The following is a 14,283-nucleotide window of genomic DNA, read 5'->3' as shown; positions in this document are numbered from 1 at the left end:
ACAATGCTTGCAAGTGCAGAGCCGCCTGTCGTGCATAGAGATTACCGTGCCGCAATGTTACTTCTCAAATCCGGGAATATATGTGCCATGAGTCCCGCAGAAACGCATCCGGATTCTCTCAAGATGGGCTTTGGCTTCTTCTCCGATAGCTCTTCTATCCGAGTCTCCTCGTGAAAAGACTTAGCCTAACTACTCCCGAGTTCATATTCGAGAGTGATTTGCCATGTGGATAAGGTTGTCTGCGTTTCTCCTAACCTAAACGCCTCTTCCCCATCCGCCTTCCCTTCGCGGCCCTACTCGACATCCGTAACCAAGCATGGCCGCCCCTTCTCTCTGGCATTTGCTTGCGGTGTTCTCGCTTCTTACGGCCATATTATCGCTCGAAGTCACACCCGGCTCCGACTGTGCGGCATTGTGCTTGGGAGGACCGAACGGAACGACGACTGACGCTGCGACTCCAAGCACGAACTCATCTGACATTGTTTGCGAGAACGACCAGTATCATTCAACCGGCACGGGTATCAAGTTCAAGAACTGTGTTAGCTGCTTGCAAAAGAGTCAAGCCACTAAGGGTGCCGCAAGTGACGCTGCTTGGTTCTTGTGTAAGATCTCATGTAGCGAGGACGATGTTCGATGGCGGACTGCTGACTTTGAGTAATAGACAACATCCGCTATGCAGTAGATGTTTGCCTCTTCGACTTCCCGGACGCGATCTCCCGCATCAACTCTCCATGCATCATCAATAGTGCTTGCAGACCCCTCAAGAGCGCCTTGACAGCTGGTCTTACCACACCAGACGCCGTCACCTCATACGATTACTGCACAGCCGATAATGACAGGTTTTCAAGCTCCAACTGGTGGTCATGCGTTCGATGCTTGCAATCAAGTGATAGCCAGAGCTATCTTTCGAACTGTTAGTATCCTGCTCACGCCTTGTTTCCGCTGACAACTTGCTAACTTTTTGACTTCCAGTCCTGATTGCTCTCAAGGCCGGCTGCCAGCAGAAGCCCTCTGGTGGAAATCTCCTTGGTCTTACCGGACAGCTTTTCTCGAGCAGTGCCGTAAACATCACCGAGCCGGCTACAAACACGACTATGCCTGGAGATGGTGGCGCCTCTTCGACGACGATGACGGTTGGAACCATTGTGGGCATCGCCGTTGGAGGAGGGCTTGTCTTCATTGGCGCAATCTGCCTCTTTATCGTCTACTGCAGCAGGCAAAGGAAGTTGAAGGCGCAGTTACAAGAAAACTCGCCCTCTCACCCCCCAGCGAGCTACTCAAGCTCCTTTACCGCGATTGATCCGAACCCCTACTTGCCTATCACAGACCACAAAAAGTCTTCATCAATTAATTCCTACAATTACGAGCTGCAAGAGAAGCAGATCATTAACAATGCCGACTTTTACGACAAGATGGAGCAAGAAATGCAGAACGGCAGAGAGTTGGCTCACTACAACTTCGACCCTCGATCTAGCCATCACGGCCTTGGAAGCGCTCTGCCCACGCACCCAGCTTACATTCCTAGAGCTATGAGCCGCCAGTCAGCCCGCGCGAGTGCAGCCACGCCGCCGCCGCAGAACGTCCGCAAAACGAACGTTCCCGACTCTTACGCGCTACAGACATACCTGAATGCCGTTAATGAGGAGGGGACAATACCTATCAGACCCCCGCCAGCAGCTGCTGTGTCTCGAACACCATCACCAGCGAGGTCACAAGAATCGTACCTTCAAAATCCTGCGGGCGTCACCATGGCAGCGATTCCGCCGCCTCCACCAGGACCGCCTCCAGCTCGGAAAGCGTCTTCAAGGATACCATCGATATCAATGCCCTCAGTACGGAAGTTGCGGATACCAAAGAAGTATTCGCCACCTCAAATTACAGTTCAAGATGCGACTCCAGTGGCCGACAAGGGCGAGACTAGCCAGATGCAAATCTCACAACCTATGGCTATTTACGAAGAGAGATTTCAAGACAGGCCGCTGGCTGGGCGTGCGGTTATTTCTCATGTGGCGCCAGCAAGGGAAGACCCTAGAGAATATGAAGGCGACATGCCCATCCGTAGTGGCAAAAGCACACTATACGGATGATAAACTTAGTCACGACGAAAGATGTCTTATGACACGGATTAGGTAGGAAACGGTTATTGGCGATTTTGGTTGGCAGGCTTCTTTCATCTTCAAGCGAGGGATTTTGGCGTAAGGTTATCAAACTGTCAGATGAGTGATAGGAAACTCAAGGACGAATACAATATTATTCGTAATGCAATGATCGCAATTATAGCAGTGGTATCACATGACTATCGTACACAGTAACTACTATAGATAGATCCCAAGGTTTCATTTAGTCACCCAGGCGCCTTCCAGGGCCTCTCGTCCTCCACGAGTCGGGAAGGGGTCCATTACCCAGAGAGGCACCGGTGCTGCTACCCGAGGTCTGTCCCGCGGTGGCGCGGTTGTTGACAGCCGTACCGTAGTCACGGCGGTAGAAGCGCGGCGTCTGCACCAGCCTCGACAAAAAGGCAGGCGCGGGAATCAAGTTACGACCACCACTGAACTGAGGCCAGATCCTGGTGAGAAAGTCGTACAGGTGGGCGGCCACGAAGCCCATGAGCTGGAGCATAAAAGTGTAGTATCCGCCGGGGAAGAGGAGCGACACGAGCATCATGCAGAAGGGTGTGAGTTGGGCGGGGATGGTGACAAAGTAGAAGTTGGCCTTCATGCCGCGCTGGTCCTGGGTGACGGTACGGCACATGGCGAGAATCAAAGCCGGCAAGAAGGCTCCTCCGCCCATGAGGTAGGTGCAGAGCGCCTGTTGCGGTATTAGCTTTCTATGCTTTTTTTCTTCTTTCTTGTTTTTTCATTCTCTTCCGCCGAAGCCGGATGAAGATGGACAATAAGAAACCCAGGGTTTGGGTGGTAAAATGTAGGGCGCTAAAAAAACCACTCGAGCAACATGGGATGTTACCCGAGCCATCCATAAGACATCCCACCATGCCCACGCCACAGTACAGTCCTAAAGCGAATTGGTGGACTGTACCGCGCCGCAGGGGTAATCTTCCTCAGTTCCAGGAACCGCTATAGCTGTGGGTATCCACTATGCGGGCAGATATATGAGGTGCAAAATGTGCGAGAAGCGAGTTTTTTTTCTTCCCCCTCGCTTGGGTATTTTCAAATATGGAAGGAACTTTCCGAGTTGTCCTCGACAACGAGCATGGGCAAAACCGCCGAAGCAGTGGGCTAGCAGTGATGTAAAGACTTACCGTAATGACAGTGCACACAAACATGAGATACCAGACCACATCCTCGCGTCTGGCGAACCTGGGGTTGCCGACTTCGAGAGCGGTGAGGTAGGTGTACAGGAAGTACGTGTCAAAGAGCAGGCTGAGCTGGGGGCCCGTCAAGAGGAAGTTGGTGCCCAGGCGCCAGATCTGAGGTGGGATCTTGTACAAGTAGTCGGGCATAAAGATGAACCAGTACGGACTCACGATGCCCAAGAGAACAGACACCGAGGTGACAAAGGTAGCCGTTGCAAGAGTTCTGAGGTGAGAGTCAGCATACTGTAAATGAGCCGCAAGAGGGATGACGATGAGCTTACCTTGCGATGGGCGGCGCCTGCCAGTAGACATCAAGCATCTCCGACATCTTGTCTCAAGTAGCCCCAAAAGTCAAGGGCTTTGATGAAATAAGCAGAATGAGAGGATGATGATGTACGCTAGTTAGTAGCAGTTTGCAGATGGTAAGAGCCTCTTTTTATCTGCAGGTGGTGTGGAAGAGTGACCAATGAGAGACATCAGGCTGTAGCGCTGATGTGTTGGTTCATGTTTGTGAACCGTGTCCTCTGGAAGGATTTTTATTAAGCTGGAAAGACAAAGAATCCCGTCAGCCTCGGGCTTTTCAATGCGTTTTTCTGCCGCTGGGGCTGGCCCCCATCACTCCGAGTGGGCCAGAGCGGTGTAAAACCGGAGGAACTCATCACTACGGCCGCTGAGGTCGCTGACAGTTGCTGTGTGTTGATTGGTCAATGCCCCACGTCGAACCGCCACCATTCAGCGGTGCGCTGCTGGAGCTGCTCCGACGGACGGCGCCCGTAGACAAGTGACTCAAATAAAAAAAAAATAGTGACAAATATTCTTGGAAATTGATAGCGACTTGTGATCTTTTCGAGACAACTACGTTCCTCACGAAACACCCCATTTACACCATTACAGTAGACATTACACCATGTCGTCGACTTCCTACCCCCCCAGATGGGCCGCCATTGCCCGCGACACGAACGAGACCAAGATCCAACTGGCACTCAATTTGGATGGCGGGGCATTCCCACCTGATACCGACTCAAGGCTCACAGCGGCCCTCGGGGACGGCCACGCCTCGCAGTCGAGCAAGTCCCAGACCATCAGCGTCAACACGGGCATCGGCTTCCTCGACCACATGCTCCATGCCCTGTCCAAGCATGCAGGCTGGAGTCTGGTCCTGAACTGCAAGGGCGATCTGCACAGTTCGTTTGCCCCTCATCCCAATACTATCGTGAATTCTTGGCTTACACTGCGCCACCCATAGTCGATGACCACCACACCGCCGAAGACGTCTGCATAGCTCTCGGATATGCCTTCGCCAACGCTCTGGGTAGCATGGCCGGCCTTGCCCGCTTCGGCTATGCCTACGCCCCTCTCGACGAAGCACTCTCCCGCGCCGTCATCGACCTCTCGAACCGCCCCTACAGCGTCGTCGACCTCGGACTGAAGAGAGAGAAGATTGGCGACCTCAGCTGCGAGATGATTCCCCACTGCTTGCAGAGCTTCGCCCAGGGTGCCAGAGTGACGCTGCACGTCGACTGCTTGAGGGGAGAGAATGACCACCACCGCGCCGAGAGCGCCTTCAAGGCTCTGGCTGTTGCTGTCAAGATGGCGACGAGCCGTGTTGCGGGCAAGGAGGGTGAGGTCCCAAGCACCAAGGGAACTTTGAGCGCATAAATGCGGAATGAAATAATGAAATATTTGTAAAACGTTAAAGCAATGGGCAAACGCAGGAAAGATGCTCGTCGGATTTATTAGAGATATTCCGACTTGGTATGATACCCCCAAACACCATGCTATCCCCTGTGCCAGAAATCTACTAGTACAATGCCTGAATCCTGTTCCCACAAAACAAACTCCCAAACAGAAAAAAAGAGGGCGAGGAACATTACCGCCCGCGTGCAGTTATCCGTCATTCTTGTCAAGGTCGCATGTTCTCCTTATTCTGATTCGACATGGTGCGCCTCTTTTCGGCCTTTCTTTGTTCTATGCGTGCAATAGCCGCCGCTCGCCGTTCTGGCGGCAAGGTGCTCTTCGACATGTTTGCCGCCAACATAGTGCTAGCCTCGGCATCAGGGTTGCCGAGCCGGGCGAATCGATCCTGCAACAAATCGATGGGAGGATCGTTCTCTTTGGATGAGAATCTGTGTCGTGGTGCCGGCGTTGTTCCCGACGGAATCTCGCTGGAGCTCACGATCCGGTCGTTGAGGTCGGCGCCGAGGTACGCCCTGTTGCGAGGTGACCGTGGGATGAATGGTCGCCATCTAGGCTTGTCCAAGTTGATCCGATTTGAAATAATGTCAGATTTGGGACGTCCTGTAGGAACCTTGGCAAGGTCCTCTTCATTTGATGAGAGTGAATCGGCGTCTTCTTGGTATTTGTCCCGTAGATTGAGGGACTTGGACTCGTTGAGCTTCCTACCAAGGCTTTCCACAAGGTCAAGACTCCGTCGACCTGTGCCATTTGAAGTTTGTCGGACCTTGTCAGCTGTACCAAAGCGATTGTTGTCCTGTGTCCGGTGTCCCCTCTCGTGTCCCTTCTCCTTTTCAGCTGTCTCTCGTTCTGGCAAAGAGCTGACGGACGTCTTTGCTTTATGTCCATCAGCTGCACCTGCCTTGAGCGTCTTAATTTCCTTCTTCAGATCATTAATCTTGTCGGTTGCCTTCTCCAGGATACGCCTGGTATCCTCTTGCATGGCCTCGGAATCCGCTCTATACGCATCAAAGTCCGCTTTGACACGGCGTAGTTCTTCGTCTTTTTGGCGGGATTCTTGTCTCAGGTCTTCTAGTTCTTCGAGCTGGGCAGCGGATACGGACGAGACACTCTCTTGAATGGGCCGCTCTCCAGCCAACCGCTTGTTCTCCTCAGCCAGCTTGTTGGCACGCTGCTCCGCGAACAGAAGGTCTGACTTCAGTCTCTCGATCTCTTCCTTTAGTTGATTGTTCTCCTTTACTTGAGCTCTGGCTTTCCTCAGCTCACGCTGCGTCTCAAGCAAAGTCTTCTGCGTGCGTGGAGATGCCGCTTGCCGTCGGCGCCGGCTTCGCGCATCCCCCTCCTCCTCGTCGCGATTCTCCAGCAGGGCGGCGAGCTCTTTGACCTGTGACCTGTACTCTACGGCAACTGCAGTCTGCTTCGCCAAATCCTTCAACAGCTGAGGATTGTCTCTCTCCTCACCGCTGACACGTTTGGAAGCTATCTGCGCTGCCATTTCGGTAATCTTCTTCTCCATCTGGACAACCTTGTCTTGTTCTTCCCTGAGTTTCGAGTTCAAATCGATGGCCTCAGCGTCCTTCATTTTGGCGTACGACTTGGCCAGCTGCTTGTACTTGAGCAATTTCTCCATCTCGGCCTTAGCGTCTTGGTGATACTGTTCGAATTCCGACTTCCAATACTTTCCCGACCGCGAATGAGGCTCGTTAAGGTCAATCGTGACATCGCTCGTGCATTGGTCGTCGTCAGCTTCCTCCCATTCATCTTCAGCGTCATCCGCTCGGGTTGGCTGAGAATGTGTTTGTTGGCTCTCGCGAGTGCTTGTAGCCCCCTTCGCTCGACGTGAGTTTTCCATTGTTTCGGTCAACTTTGTGCGCTTGCTTGCAGAATCGCCGTTCGTAAGGTCGAAGCTGGAAGGAAACTTCCCCGGTCGGTCGTCTGTATCTTTTCCTTTGCCCTTCTTGCCGCCGGCTTTGTCCAACACATCGTTTCCGAACGAGACTCGTTTTCGTCGAGAGGTGCCAGTTCCAGGGGTGAGTAAAATGCCCTGCGGTTGTTTTACTGGGGTCCGCGACTCTGTTTCGGAGTCGTATGTATTCTTGTGACGCGCCATACTGGCACCGTTGTTGTCGCGATCGTCGTCAGGTCGTGCGGGAGTGCCAAAAATTGCACTTTTCAATGCTCGGGCAGCAAAGACGGGAGCCGGCGTGTCTGGTTGATCGATTTGAGTGGTGTCATCTAATGCGACGTCAGTAAAATGGGGAACGTCGTGTGTTTTGCAATTGATGTTGATTGTTCGCACCTGCACCTGCGTTGGCTCTGTTTCCCCCCGACGCGCCGTCCAACCCTCGCCTAAGAACCCAGCCCAGCATCTTTTACCACCCTGAAGCGTTTGTCGTCCTCAGTGATATATTATTGAGCTAACAAAAGGGTCTCATGCGTAGAACCAGTGTGTCTGAAGCCACGCAGTGTCCGTTTGAAGCGATCGCATCACATGCGCTTCTGTGTGTCCGGATATAACCAGTTTGAAGGTTGTGATCTGACCGCAACGTACAGACTTGGTTCCCATATTGCATTGTTTACTTTGTTTCCCCAAAGGGACGTCGCGTTCGTGGTTGGTCTGCACGGCCCACAATGTGTCTGTACAGTGTGTGCACGGCCGTTTAGCGCTCTTTGCCCCTCGCCTCCCAGCTGCTCTAGAACATCAGCTCTTACGGCCCACTGAAAGACCCCCTAAGGCGATGGGCGTCATCAGTGAGGGGCACCAACTGTCACTTGAAAAAACCCCACTTGATCTGCGCCTAAAGGGCTATACTGTGACAGCGCATCAGGCGGACAGCACTCGATGCCTAGTGGCGTTGCGTTCAGCTGGAATTCGTTTGCTTTTTCCTTTCTGGATCATCACCGACACTTACTTGAACCTTGATAACAACGACTATTTGCAAAACAGTATGGCTTCCCCTTAACGAATTATCACGGCTCATGCTGTGGTGATTTGTCAGGCCTTTTCTCGTCGCTTCGATATGGCGTGGAAAGCATCCGGGGCGTGGAAAAAGCCCATCAACCTACCGACTAAGAAAGATGACTCAAGCTTTCCGGGACTCAAACCCAGGAGTCCTGAGCGTACCAGCAAAATTGAATATGAAGAACTCCAGCAGAACGAACTCATTGTTCTGGAAGCAATGTATGGGGAGGATTTCGTGAAGCCTGCAGAGACTCATAGTGCTTGGAAGGTAAAGACATCACTGCCGATCGCAATGGAACGCCGTCGCCGGCTTAGAAGCAATGCTGATAAACGGATAGAAGTCAGAGCCCGCGTTTGACATTCGCATTAGGGCGTCTTCAGATGAGGATTTCGCAATCACCTTAGGCGTGGTCATGACCGCTACGTACCCCAAGAGCCCGCCTCTGTTGACTTTGAAAGATACTGGCGACCTTCGTGAAGTCGTCCTTTTCAAACTTCAAAAATATCTCGAGATTCAGCCCAAAGTCTTCGCCACTGAGGAGCAGGAGATGGTGGACCGTATTGTGGAGGGACTGAGAGACATTCTGGAAGACGCTGCCCAAGCCAAGGCGAAAGGTCGTGAACTGCCCTCGCTTGAAGAGGAGAGAGCCATTCATGAAGCCTACTTGGCCAAACTCGCCCAGGAACAGAAAGAAGAGGAAGAGCGTAAGAAGGAAGAGGAGAGCAAGGAAGAAGAGAGAGTCCTCGGTGGCTTATTGCAAGTTGAGCTTAAGCGCCAGAAAGAAAAGGCCAAGGAATTGCGCAAGAAGAATCGCCCGAATGGGCTGTCATCGCTCAACAACATGGACGGTATGAACGGTACTGAAAATGGCCGCATAGTCTTCGATCAGCCCTGTCATACGACAGACAAAACTGGAAATATCATCTCATTCCAGGCTGTCTTTGGGAAGTCTGAAGTGGCAAAAGGCCCTGTTTCGTCTGTTTTCTCTGTTTGGCCCATTGTCGCGACCGGCCAGGACTGTCCAAATCTGGCACTCAAGGAGACGGTCCTCCGCTCCAGTGCAAAAGACGTAGCCGTTTTCAAAAAGCAGATTCAGTCCCTCGAGACCCAGCTTGAAGCCTTGAAAAAGGTCCGCCACCGCAATTTGCTTGAAGTTCTCGACTTCAGAGTGGAGCGGGAGAAGAGCAATGCGGAGAAGGCTTCAGCAAACCTCTGGACTGTTAGCATTCTCACTCCAAGTGCCGAGAAGGGATCACTGGCTGAGTTGCTTGATCTTGCCGGCCGTATGGACACCAGCAAAGTGCGTGCGTGGACAAGAGACCTCCTGGATGCCTTGAACTTCCTCCACAACAAATCACTAGTTCATGAAGACATACACCCAGGAAATGTCTTGCTTTTCAGAGAACAAACTGGGGAGGTGGTTCCCAAACTCTCTGATGCCGGGTTTCAGAGAGAGTTGCACAACATTTCATCCAAGGCGCAAGCACCGCCTGGCATGAGCTCCGCCAAATCAGCCTACTGGCTACCACCAGAGACTGCAGCTCTATCGAAACCGCATTATACGGCGAAGACAGACATATGGGAATTTGGCATCGTTTTCTTGCAAATGATATTTGGGCTTGATGTACCTCAAAAATACCATTCTCCTTCTTCTGTTTCGGACTCCATGTCCCTCTCGAAGCCGTTGCAGGAGCTGGTCACAAGGTTCTTTAAACCGGACCCCAAGAAACGGCCTCGTGCTTTTGAGCTTGGATCCAGCGAGTTCCTTGCCACAGATGCGCCAGTAGTGGTAGAGGATAGCTCCGCTATTATGTCCAACTACCATTCTCTAAACTCACTGTCACCAATGCCGCCGAGACTGAGACGCGAGTCGACAAATAGGGGTATTACTTCGTCAAGGTATCGAGAAGATTTTGATGAAGAGGGCCGTCTAGGCAAGGGAGGATTCGGCGAAGTCGTCAAGGCTCGAAAGAAACTCGATGGACAAATTTATGCCATCAAGAAAATTAGCCAAAGGTCTCAAGCGAGTCTGACGGAAATATTAAAAGAGGTTCGCCTTCTGTCACAACTCAGTCATCCTGCTGTGGTCCGATACTACAACACATGGGTTGAGGAGATTGTGGACCAGTCCGACACAGAAGGCGATACCTCCACAGAAGACATGACCGAGGACTCTAGAGAGACTATATCTCAAGACCCGGTTATTCATTTCGCCACGAGTACTGGAGGTCTGGATTTCATGTCTTCGAGTGGCTACCCTCAAGTTGAGTTCGGTTACGATGATTCCGAAGGTGACGATGACGACGACGAAGATGACGAAGATGAAGAAGATGATTCTGAAGACGATAGTGACTCTGACGATGATGACAGTCACCGGGCGGTTGGGAACGTACAGCGACACGCACGAAGCCGCTCTCAACGGCCCTTCAGGACTGTTCTGTATATCTCTATGGAGTATTGTGAGAAGCGGGTGAGTCGATTTGTTGAGTTGGACTTCGATCATTTTTGCTAATCTTAACAGACACTTCGAGACTTGATCACTCGAAAGCTTTATCAGAACACCCCTGAGATTTGGCGGCTTTTCCGACAGATACTCGAGGGCCTTGCTCATATTCACGGTCTGAGTATCGTGCACCGAGATCTAAAACCAGAAAACATCTTCATTGCTCATAGCAGTGACGGTACAGACAACGTGAAAATTGGTGATTTTGGTCTGGCCACGAGTGGTCAGTTCGCCGTGGACAAGAGCCTACCAAACGCAATGGAGGCAGACGACATCACTAGAAGTATCGGAACGACTTTTTACGCAGCGCCTGAGGTGCGCTCTGCATCTCACGGCATGTACAGCTCCAAAGTTGACGTAAGTTTCATGTCCAAGCGAACAGCATGCCTGTTGTTGAAATGATACTGACAGCTTTTCAGATGTACTCGTTGGGTATCATCTTCTTTGAGATGTGTTACCCGCCGATGCTGGGTATGCAGAGAGCTGTTGTTCTAGAGCAGCTTCGACGACCAAGCCCGGTACTTCCGTCAGACTTCAAGCCGGCCGAAAGAATACAAACAGAAATTGTTACGTCCTTGCTAACTCACAATCCCAAAGAACGGCCATCTAGTGCAGAGTTACTGCAGAGCGGAAAATTACCTGTTCAGATGGAAAGCGAAACAATTAGACGAACGCTGGCTGGTCTTGCGGATCCAAGCTCGCCATACTACCAAAAGATGCTGTCGACACTGTTCGCCCGGCCAATGGAGCAAGCAAAAGACTACGCTTGGGACATGAATGAAACAAGCCCTAGTCAGGCAGATTTACTGAACCAAAGTACTGTGAAGGAAACACTGATATCTATATTCCGTCGACACGGTGCGCTGGAGTGCCCACGGAACAGCCTCTATCCGCGTTCCTCCCATTACACGGATCAAAATGCAGTGAAACTGCTGGACACGAACGGAACAGTCCTGCAGCTTCCTTTCGATCTTACAATGGGCCATGCGAGAATGTTGGCCAAGGCTAGTGGAACAGCGAGCGTTCAGCGAACTTTTGCCTTTGGGAATATCTTCCGCGACAGACAGGACCTTGGACAACCTCTCATGCTCGGCGAAGTCGACTTTGACATTGTCACGACTGACACTTTCGATCTAGCCCTCAAAGAAGCAGAGGTTCTTAAGGTTCTCGACGAAATAATAGACACGTTCCCATCGCTGTCATCGAGCCAAATGTGTTTCCACCTCGGACATTCGGATCTTTTGCAACTCATATTCGACCACTGCCGCGTGGAGCCTGGGTCGCGCAGGGCTGCGGCCGATGTTCTTAGCAAACTTAACATTCACAACTGGACGTGGCAGAAGATTAGGGTGCAACTGCGATCTCCTTTGGTCGGCTTGTCGGCGACAAGTGTTGATGAACTACAGCGATTCGATTTCAGAGGTATGCGGCTTTTTAATTGCTAGACAATTGGGTTGTGGAGTCTGACATGAATAGATACCCCGTCCAAGGCGTTTTCAAAGTTGAAATCGATCTTTGAAGGCACCGAGATGTATCGGCGGGCATCATCAACTCTGGCCCATCTGAAAGAGGTCTCTGAGTATGCCAAGCGACTTGGAGTTGCCAGTAAAATCTACATTACCCCTCTGCACAGCCTCAAAGAGAGTTTCTACACCGGTGGAGTCCTGTTTTCCTGTCTCTACGACAAGAAGGTTAAGGACGTGTTTGCGGCGGGAGGTCGGTATGACAGTCTCATCAGGGAGAACCGCCCCAGGATTGGCAGTCACTATGAGGAACGCCATGCTGTGGGTTTCAACCTGTCCTGGGAGAAACTCTCTAGAGTGCCCAAAGCCAACGGCAAGGCGTTCCTTAAGAAGGCTGAAGAAGAGATTAATAACCTCTTCCATAACACGCGCAGAGTAAGTTAAAAGTCACTTGTGCCTTGTGGCCAGTTTGCTAATGTGTACTCAAGTGCGATGCTCTTGTGGCCAGTTTCGATGCCGCCGTTTTGCGGTCTACAGGCGTAGATCTTTTGCAGACTCTTTGGGCTCATAATATCAGTGCCGAGCTGGCTAGGGACTCACGGTCACCGGAAGACTTGCTCGCCCGGAACCGTGATGAGGGATACTCATGGATTATCATTATTAAACAAGACGCGATAGTCAAGGTCAAGACGATGGACAAGAAGGACACCCCGGACGTTGACCTACCCATCGCGCAGTTGCTATCGTGGCTCCGTGCCGACATCCGGGAACGCGACTCCAAGACGGCAGCCAAGATAAGGGGAACCGCACAACATTCCGAGGCCAGCGCGGCGGCGGATGCGCATCAGGAGCAGGATGTGCGGGTGCTGGTGGCGCAGACTCGGAGCAAGAAGTTCAACCGGCGGACGGTGGTGGAACAGGCGCAGGTCAGCGCGGCAAGCCTCGTGCATTCGTTCCTCGACGGGCCCATCTTGGCCGTGGAGACGACGGACCAGGTCATGGACCTCATCAGGGAGACGTGCCTATCTGACGGGGAGAGCTGGAGAAAGGCGGAACACAGCGTGACGACGGCGGAGAAGAAGTACGTGCGGGAGATTCACGACATGTTGTTGACCTGGAAGTGGGCATGGGAGAAGAAGAATGGCAGTCGGCATTCGTTCCTCTACAACTTCAGGACTGGAAACTGCATCTACTATGACCTGGGGGGCTAATGAGAGGATCACGATGACAGGGTCAAAAGTGGTTGTGTTGGTTGGGGTGATGTGTTGCAGGGGAGACTGGGGAAGGCTGAGAAACGTACGAATTAAAACAATTATCTCGGCGTTGTCGCATAAAAAAAAGTGCCAAAGTGCGTGCTGTCGACTTTGCCCGCCCCTGGCCAAAGGAAGCGTTATCGTGAGTATTTTTTTTCGATGCAAACCGCAAACCTGCATCTGGAGTCAACGCAGGGGTTCGATGCCAAGGAAATGACATGCGCCGTGGGTGGTGTGAGTTGCATGGCTGAGTCGATCCAGGGCCAAGGACAAAGCCCTCGATCGAGTTCACATTGTTTGCTTGTTGGTCGAGACTTTGGCTTAGAACGCTTTGTCTGGAGCAGGTAACCAGCCCTGGCTTTTCATGCATAAAGCAAACTCCCGGGCAGGTACCGAAACAAAGTGCACCTCAGTGTCAGATCAGCAGCAGTTCGTTGCTTCTGAAGGCAGTTTTGGACCCGAGAAATGTAGGGAAGACTCTGGTTGAAAGAGGGTTTCCAATATGGGCCCTGCGTGCCTCCTGCAAGTCTGGGTTACCCTTGCAAACTGATGAAGATACTATTAACGTGTGTAGTCAGATGGACAGGATTAGACTAGGTGATTCGAAGTACATCAAGGTGGTTTGGCTGTTGCAGTCCTCCTACTACTACTACTCACTAACCGCACTAGCCACAAGTCTTGTATGGAGGCTACAAAAGAAAGAGTGAGCTGGGGCACGGACAAAGAGGTGCCTGACCCAAAGTCCAAGCCAGCCAAAAAGCCTAGCCCTTTAAGATTCCATCAGGTTCGAGTAGAAGATTGGAGGGGGTCATGTAAGCAACACACTGGCAGTTGGGTGGCGTTTTTTTGGCCGACCCTAGCAAGCCTGACCCGAGGGTGAGGTGACTTTCAGTAGTTTGCTGCAGTCCAGACTGAATGCTTGCGCCAAAGGGTACCCCCAGGTTTAAATTACCCGACTCTGACGGAGACAGCGACAGTAAGAACAGGCGGCGCCCTGCGCTGGCCACGGATCCGAGACACTGCGTGACCACCCTTCATTGGAGCAGGGGGGGATTTGGGGCCCCAAGAGTCGTAGGGTGCCCTGGCTGTCTCA

General features: G+C 52.0%; 5 protein-coding genes across 5 annotated transcripts; 3 read left to right on the top strand and 2 right to left on the bottom strand.

The window, feature by feature from the left end:
- Window positions 1–316: 316 nt before the first annotated feature.
- Window positions 317–2,087, top strand: CTRU02_201862 (uncharacterized protein; the record flags this gene model as incomplete). The annotated part of the gene is made up of 3 exons (XM_036725217.1): window positions 317–602; window positions 662–913; window positions 973–2,087. 3 exons carry the CDS (start codon window positions 317–319, stop codon window positions 2,085–2,087), a joined length of 1,653 nt encoding a protein of 550 aa, XP_036582895.1.
- A 971-nt stretch (window positions 2,088–3,058) lies between these two features.
- On the bottom strand, window positions 3,059–3,641 carry CTRU02_201861 (der1-like family protein; the record flags this gene model as incomplete). Its single annotated transcript, XM_036725216.1, has 2 exons — window positions 3,059–3,536; window positions 3,595–3,641. 2 exons carry the CDS (start codon window positions 3,639–3,641, stop codon window positions 3,059–3,061), a joined length of 525 nt encoding a protein of 174 aa, XP_036582894.1.
- Window positions 3,642–4,220: 579 nt separating this feature from the next.
- CTRU02_201860 (imidazoleglycerol-phosphate dehydratase) lies at window positions 4,221–4,972 on the top strand (the record flags this gene model as incomplete). Its single annotated transcript, XM_036725215.1, has 2 exons — window positions 4,221–4,497; window positions 4,560–4,972. 2 exons carry the CDS (start codon window positions 4,221–4,223, stop codon window positions 4,970–4,972), a joined length of 690 nt encoding a protein of 229 aa, XP_036582893.1.
- Window positions 4,973–5,216: 244 nt separating this feature from the next.
- On the bottom strand, window positions 5,217–7,377 carry CTRU02_201859 (urease accessory protein; the record flags this gene model as incomplete). Its single annotated transcript, XM_036725214.1, has 2 exons — window positions 5,217–7,243; window positions 7,308–7,377. The coding sequence occupies 2 exons, from the start codon at window positions 7,375–7,377 to the stop codon at window positions 5,217–5,219; spliced, it is 2,097 nt and encodes a 698-aa protein (XP_036582892.1).
- A 651-nt stretch (window positions 7,378–8,028) lies between these two features.
- CTRU02_201858 (protein kinase) lies at window positions 8,029–13,148 on the top strand (the record flags this gene model as incomplete). The annotated part of the gene is made up of 6 exons (XM_036725213.1): window positions 8,029–8,238; window positions 8,309–10,441; window positions 10,493–10,831; window positions 10,894–11,896; window positions 11,951–12,372; window positions 12,426–13,148. 6 exons carry the CDS (start codon window positions 8,029–8,031, stop codon window positions 13,146–13,148), a joined length of 4,830 nt encoding a protein of 1,609 aa, XP_036582891.1.
- Between the last annotated feature and the right edge of the window lie 1,135 nt (window positions 13,149–14,283).

The sequence above is a fragment of the Colletotrichum truncatum genome (assembly GCF_014235925.2).
Source record: "Colletotrichum truncatum strain CMES1059 chromosome Unknown Contig_0001, whole genome shotgun sequence".
NCBI lineage: Eukaryota > Fungi > Ascomycota > Sordariomycetes > Glomerellales > Glomerellaceae > Colletotrichum > Colletotrichum truncatum.
This window is presented reverse-complemented; position numbering and strand designations above follow the sequence as displayed.